Consider the following 7842-nt stretch of genomic DNA (forward strand, 5'->3'; position numbering starts at 1 on the left):
ATAGAAGATTGCAGTAAATCTTAACATTATATCGCCTGTCATTTATGTTAACCCGCCCCGCTTCGCTGCGGTCATCCCGGTGCTGGCATATTGTAAAAGTGTCTGTAAAAATAAGCAAATCAATTAAAAAATTTTAAACAGAAGATTCAAGCTATTTTCCGCTGTATATCGCCTGTCATTTATGTTAACCCGCCAAGTGACACGGTCATGCGGGTTGCATATAAATACGTTTATTTTTACCTATGATGAACTAATAACAAAGGATTTGTACGTTATGGACACTTGAATGGTCAATTATCTCAAGACACTGGTAATTAAAAATTAAAGTGATATGATAAAAACCATCTAGGGTCCAAATCCTAATAACCCCCCAAAAATGAAAGAAATTGGTTCAGCCGTATTAGCGTGATGAGCGGACAAAGGATTTTGTACGTTCTCTTTTATATATATAGATAACTTTCTCACGCTGGCAGCCATATTGCATTACAGATGATACTCTTTGATATTTTGTGGATATCTGCTACTAACCATTAACGTTAATACCACATTTCCCTTCTCCAACACAAGTAGTTTGAGCTGGACATGCGTTCGATATATAGTGCGGCATTTTGAACTCAAGATGTCTCATTTTTGAAGATTTCGCATCTTTTCGTCACCTACTGATCAACATTCATGCCAAACTTGGTTTTTCTAGCTTTAGCAGTTTGGTATGCCTATCCTTTCGATATTGGTTTTAAGCGTCCATCCTGAATTCAACGTGGCCATAGATTTCCTATTAAGCTTTTGTTTACATTTTGAAACGCCGCTATTTTGCACAAGGGTTGTCGTAGAAGGTCGAGACTTGCTCCATATTCTTTCATTTAACAACAATTTTAAACAATGTGTTATTTAACCCCTCTTACATTTGAAACTTTTTAGTTGGACCCCATCTGAGACCCTGTGGAGGTCATGGGACAAGATGTTTTAACTTAAATCATTGTATTTTAAAAATAATGCCACACTCCCTTTCCTGTTTTCCACATTTGTCTCACCGTTTCCGATTTATAGGGGGTGAAAATGCACTTTTCAATTAAGTTTTTGTTTACATTTTGACCACTGCCATTTTAAACACGGTTGTCGTAGAGAGTCGAGACTTGCTCCATTTTCTTTCATTTGACAGCATCTTTCAAACGATGTGCTACTTAACCTCCTTGCCATTTGAAAAGTTTGAGTTGGACCCCTCTGGGACCCTGCGAGGACCCTAGGGCAAACTCTTTTATCCGGAAAAGTGTGTGCTTGGAAACTGATGGGATGCGTATTGTCCGAGTTTTCCATTTACCCAACCGTTTCCGAACAAATGACTATTCTGCCAGGTTATTTTTTGTGGCTTTTACATTACAAAATATGTTGTAACTCACGATATCCTGCCCGGTGGCACGAATAACTTTGGGATTCGTCTAGTTATAAAATATCAATTGCTAACATAATTGTCTCGTTCGGATCTCAGCGGAGCAACTTGTAAGTACTTTATGTACACTCTTGTCCAAAATTATTGTCGCATGTCTATAAATATGTTGTTGTAGGAATATAATTTGATAACGAATTCGCCGGGTATTTCTTATAATGTTAGTATGCATAATATAATCGGCAAAAACATGTATGTGGCAAATTTCAAGTCAAAAGAGTAGTAAATAAGAACAAAAAAACGAAAATAAAACTTTCTTGCCCATTTAGCAACATTTTGTTTCACTCATGCTAATTTTTGTATTTATAATTCTTTTCCAATGAAATTTACCACAAATATACATTTCCCGATTATAGATATGCGACAATCATTATGGACATGAGTGTACATACACTCTACTCGAGGTAGTCTTGTTGAAGTACTAAATGTTTTAACTGAAGAACAAGAGCCCATTTGAAATTGAACTTTATTTGTCACAGCTTTTACAGGTACATTAGAGACAATTAGATCCTTGTACTTCAATTAAAACCCATACATTACTTCAACGACAGTACGTAGGGTAATTAAAATATTAATCACTTCAACGAGAATATAGTCTAAGTACTTAGAGTTTTTAAAGTGTAAGTACGAAAACTAACTGACAAAGGTAACACATTAATTGAAAATGGAATATAAATGAACATATTTGTTACTTATCTGCTATGGTTTACGAAATGTTGTAACGTTTTCGATCATCAAGAAGCCTGTTATATTTAAATATATTATAGGGAATCAAGTACTGGAGAGGAAAGAAGTTGTTAGGGATCTAGGAGTATGGCTTGATGTAAATCTTAAGTTTACATATCATATAAATATCAAAACAAATGAGGCGTTTAAAATGCTTGGATTTATTAAACGATCGTACTGTCATTTTAAAAACATAAAAACAATACTAACATTATATATCTCTTTTGTTAGAACAAAATTAGAGTATGCTCCTATAATTTGGGAACCATTCTACCAAAAACCAAAGCAACAAATAGAAAAGATACAAAAGAAAATGTTAAAATATATTAGTTATAAAATTGATAATATACCAACTCGTTTTGTATCTTACAATATACTTCTCAGAAGATTTCAGCTATTGTCACTGGAAGATAGAAGGCTCATTCAATGTGTATTGTACTTGAAAAAACTTATTGATAACGAAGAGGATAATATGTCTTCCTTAGGTAAATTACCATTCTTTTGCCCACGCCAAAATCTGAGATTCAGACAAATGTTTTATATATGCCTGATAACAAAACGAATTTAGCTAAAAACTCTCCGTTGTATAGGATATGTGATAGGGGTAATAGAATACATTCTACTGGTCTGGACATATTTCAATTGAAATTCTCAATATTTAAACAAAAAAGCGTCCAAATGTTACTTAATAAAATGTAAAGATTATTATTGTATCTTGTACTTATTGACTGTAAGTGAACAAAATATGAGTAATGGTTAATTGTTGGAATTACTTCACATGTAGCACATCCTGCACCATTATAAAAGTAACAATTCCTACTTTGTAATTGCCTTCGGGTGTTAAGTACGAATAAATAATAATAATAATAATAATAATAATAATAATAATAATAATAATAATAATAATAATAATAATAATAATATTGTGGGAAAGATTGAGAAATTCGTTTATTGGAGAATAAATGCAATTCATATAGTATAGTGTACATAAAGTTGGTTCAGCGTAGTTTTCTTGATCTTAATAAGGCTTGTGTGTTTTCTGCTTTTCAGTGTGTGTCCCGACTTCAATAATAGCAACAGTACAAAAAACCTTCCATTTTCTTATGATCAACGTTTAACAGAGGTCTACTTATCCAGTGCCTCACTGACTGTTGAAGACTTAAAGATTATCTTACAACAGTTTCCTCACCTGCAGATCCTACGCCATGACAAACTTGTGACAGCGCTGTATGAATTACATATCGATGAATGGATCAAAAACCCAAGCTCAATACAGAAATATTGTCTCAAGAATATAGACTTTGCAAAGCGGAATCGTCATTCGTGCCCTGAGTGCGATGAATCATCTTCCGAAATTGATTACGAAGAAGCCAGTCGATTGGCCATCGAATTGTGTCCCGAAGCTGTCTGTGTTCGTCTAAACGTAGAAGACACTGTTCCTGTGAAAGAATTTCTCTCACTGGTAAATGTCACAGAGCTTAAAGATTTGGAAGTCAGTTCTTTGATATTACCATTTGAGAATCTAAATTTATCACATTTGTTTGCAAAAGGTGTATCTTCCTTTTTGTATCCGCATAGGTTTAGTTTAACAAGACTAACTTTACAATCAGTGAATGGTGTAGATATGGAGTGTGTGATATCATGGTGCCCGTACTTGGAAGTGTTAGACATTCGTGATTGTACTTATGTACGGAGCGGCGTTGATGATATTCCTTTGAAGCTGAAGATATTAGGTAAACTAGACTATCTTTCGATCGTTTCTAGGTTTGGATTAATATCACCCACACACTGGAATTACTTGCTTCCATCAAAACGTCTCACACATGTGAAAGCCAAACCTGCCAACTTTACTTCATCAATTTTAGATGACGTTTTATCTGATGACACATGGAATGAGTTAGAAGTGCTGGATTTAGCATTTTGTGATGTGATTTCAGAATTGCATGTTCTATCACTGATAACAGCTGATAATAATATCAGCAAAATTATTTTAAGAGGCTGTGACAATATAGGTCGTAACCAGGCTGAACGATTATTAGATTATATACAAAATGAAAATCTAGATGTTACTCTGAATATTTTCTAGATTCTAATTCTTATTGGATAATTTAGAATCTTATTTTTTACTACAAATAAACTTTATACTGAATTCATGTTCTTCCTACTTATAGGTTCTACGGTATTTAATAGGGTACTTTTGCATCTGTCGGAAAACTGTATATATACCAAATTTACGTTCGCTTGTCAGCACTGAGCAGTTAAGGAACACATTTGAGTACAGCTCGCAGAACGTATTTCTTTATGATACTAAAAAGGTACTTATCTTCCAGTAGGCGTGAGTCCTGATGTTTCGAAACCAACCATATGGCGCAAAGTTGACATCACGATATGCTGATCTCGAATAAAGTTTGAATGAGGAATACTTTTAAGTTGATTGGTATAAATATCGCTATCAATTCTGTCACAATTGTTCACATTTTGATTTAAATATTGTAGAAATCTTGGAATAAAATTTTAATTTACCTTTCTAATATGTAGTTAGGGCATGAAGTCTAGGAGGCTCAGGTGAGTAGGACATGTAGCCAGAATAGAAGAAAATCAGGAACGCTTTCAAAGTTTTAACTGGAAATGTAATCAGAAAACGTCCATTAAATATACCTAGGAGCAGATGGGAGGACATTGAACCTTCGGGTTCTATAGGCCATAGAGTTAGTTAGTATGTATACATAAAATACTAGGCTATCACGAAACAAATCTCAACATTAAAACAATTGTCTTGCTATTATTACCGTGGAAATTTTTTAACGTACGTATCATGAAAGACATTGAAATTGGTGCCCATTTATTTCAATGTACTTTTGGACGCGTTATCTTATGTTGATTGACTCTGTCTTCATCTATTTTATGATTATGTAGTAGGAGTGTTTATGATGTTCATCCAGGACATGTGGACTATTTTGATACACGTTTCTCTGTAAAGTTCCTCATAGACAAAAAATCTTACCTCGATAAGCCAGGAGACTTCAGTAGCCATAACAACTTATTAGTACCCGTCCTTCTGAAAATGCTTATGGACTCGTGGCGGTGCCTCGCGTAAAATGTGACACACCGTGTTCAATCTTTTCCGCGAAATAACTATTCATTAACTTTAGTGTTAGTTGACCGAAAAAACTGCTGAACAATGTTATAAATATAGTTGAGTATTCAAAGTCGAAATTGAAGAAAATTTGATCCGCGTTTAGTGCCCCTGACATTGCACATCTAAATGGGATTTTTTTGTTATGGTTTTTCATGAGACAGATGAAAACTTTTCAGAAGGGCAGTGTCTCATATTCTGCACATTCACATAACCGGAAGAGTTGGAAATAGATTTCATCCATTATAGAGTACTACAATATGTCCCAAAATTCTTCGTAACTATATCCAGCAATCATGTGTAGCAGCATATGTATATGTTTAGCTTTGTCATGCTCTTCCGAGGAGGTGAAACAGTTCGTGACAACGTGGTTGAACACGCAAGGACAGGATTTTTACCAGGAGGGAATCTTTAAACTCATCGTACGATGCGATATGTGCCTCAACCGGTACTGAGAATATATCAAAAAATAACCTAATGCATGTATTATCTGTTGGATGTATTGGTTGTAGGAAATAATATACCTAGGTATATACGTTTCACTGCAGGCTTTGTAACCTTACTTTTCGAACACTCCTCCTAGTTTAATTAAAAGTGTATTCTTTGTCAATGGAAAACATGTCAACCACAGATGGTGTTAAGTTGCGTTAAAGTGGTGCTTTTGGGGGCAGACTAATAAATATTTTTCAAAAGCTTACAATTTTTCTTTTTGCCAGTTTTTCGTAAATGAAGAGAGATAATGAAATCTAACTTACCTCAGTAATAGATAATGTTATTCTGTACCCGAAAATATGAATCGGAAGAATTTTCAGTGTTGCCATACCTAGAAATTACAACGTGACCAGAATTTGAATTACCCAAAAATCTAGGTTAAGACAACGACTAGAAAAATGAACTCAACGGTAATTGATGACTTATCACGCTGTCTGTGTTTCTTGTTAACTATTTTTCAAATAATATTTGTATTTATTTTGTAATAACTTAGATACGTTATTACAAAATAAATAAGTTATTACAAAATAAATAGAAGCATTGTTTAAAAAGTAGTAAACAAGAAACATAGACAGCATGATTAGTCGTCAATTACCGTTGAGTTCATTTTTCTAATCGCTGCCTTATTCTAGAGTTTTGGGTAATTCAAATTCTGGTCTGGTATTATGGTAAGTTACATTTTATTACCTCTTTCTACTTACGAAAAACGGGCAAAAGAAAAATTATTAGTTTTTCAAAAATATTTTCTAGTCTGCCCCTTAAAGACATATTGTCATAATAGGAAATATATTGCTAACAAATAGTTTTTAGTTTCATTCAGGTGCTCGTCTAATCAGGCGACATCACAACAGGACAGGAAAACAGGACAATTTAATTGGAGACGTATTCTTTGACAATGGAAAACATGTCGACTTACTAGATGCTTCTCGTATCTAGTATTTTCTTTACGTATTGTAACAATTAATTATATGCAAGAAATATTTTGAAAAAAATGTGAAAAATGGTGACGGAACTAATAAATATCATCAAAGCACACTCATTGATGTAAATTGTCGGTTTATATTATCGGATTTGTTAAGACAAGAATGTTGATTGTATTTTAAATCTGTTCTTTTGGTAAACTTTGGATATGCGCGCCTGCTTGAAGTGATAAACAAAGAACAAGTACGGTGTATAAGGTACGATACATGCACTTACTAGCGATTGTAGTACAAAGGCATTAAACTAAATACAACTGAATAAAATTAATCCTATGTGAAACTAAAAGTACTATCACACCTTATTCTAATTTAAAGCATGAACGCAACTTTCTCAAGGGTAAAAATTTGTTAGTACACTTTACTGTTTTGGTAAAGTAGTTAAAAACAATCACTTCTACTAAAGTAATACTGTAGAATAGATTTATTTATTTATTATGAGTATCCAAAATCAATATCTGATTAGCAGACCTGTAGTTATATTTTAAGATCTATTATCTTTAGCCACTAGCAAGGAATATGTATTTATGATTCTCTCGGTAGAGGCCTTCCACTTACAAGTTAAGAATATATCTCACAAGTAACACTTCACATCGTTGCTGCCGGTCTGACGCTAAACTATACATTTTCGGAAAGCACTAGTCCTAAATAGGATAACTACACAGTGCGACGGTCAGACGTTGCCGCGTTCAGGACTTATGGAGCGTCAAACATTAACATGGGGTTTATGAGAGTTACAGGAAACGAAGAAGAACACAAGGTTTGTGACGTTTGAATCGACGTTGTCTGATTGAGCACTTGTTTGCGTAAGTTAAAGGGTACAATCAATGTGCAAATCGTCGAACAGAGCATGAGAGATGCAAAGAGTGCGCTCACAGTGTGCACACTTGACGAACGGTAGTTCGCCGCACGTGAAGCACACGTCACCTTCGTCGAGGGAGTCAAAGCAGTACTCGTGCGGAGAGATCCACATTCCCGGCTCCTCGTCCAGATAGCCAGCCTTGTGGAAAGCGTACCGGATCAGGTTCTTGAATCGGGGTGCGCTGAACTGGTAGAGTGAAAACGAC

At 34.6% G+C, this 7842-nt stretch overlaps 1 protein-coding gene across 2 annotated transcripts in view; it reads left to right on the forward strand.

Moving 5' to 3' along the window:
- The window catches only part of LOC145693508 (uncharacterized), a 78044-nt gene extending 70411 nt beyond the window's left edge, over window positions 1–7633 (forward strand). For both annotated transcript variants that reach the window (XM_081769574.1, XM_081769575.1), the window contains exon 5: window positions 3221–7633. In XM_081769574.1, the coding sequence (XP_081625700.1) occupies window positions 3221–4256 (1036 nt within the window). In that variant the 3' untranslated portion in view covers window positions 4257–7633. The remainder of the gene's footprint in view (window positions 1–3220) is intronic.
- The last annotated feature ends 209 nt before the right edge of the window (window positions 7634–7842 follow it).

This window comes from Thermobia domestica, chromosome 8 (genome assembly GCF_964235325.1).
Source record: "Thermobia domestica chromosome 8, izTheDome1.hap1.1, whole genome shotgun sequence".
NCBI lineage: Eukaryota > Metazoa > Arthropoda > Insecta > Zygentoma > Lepismatidae > Thermobia > Thermobia domestica.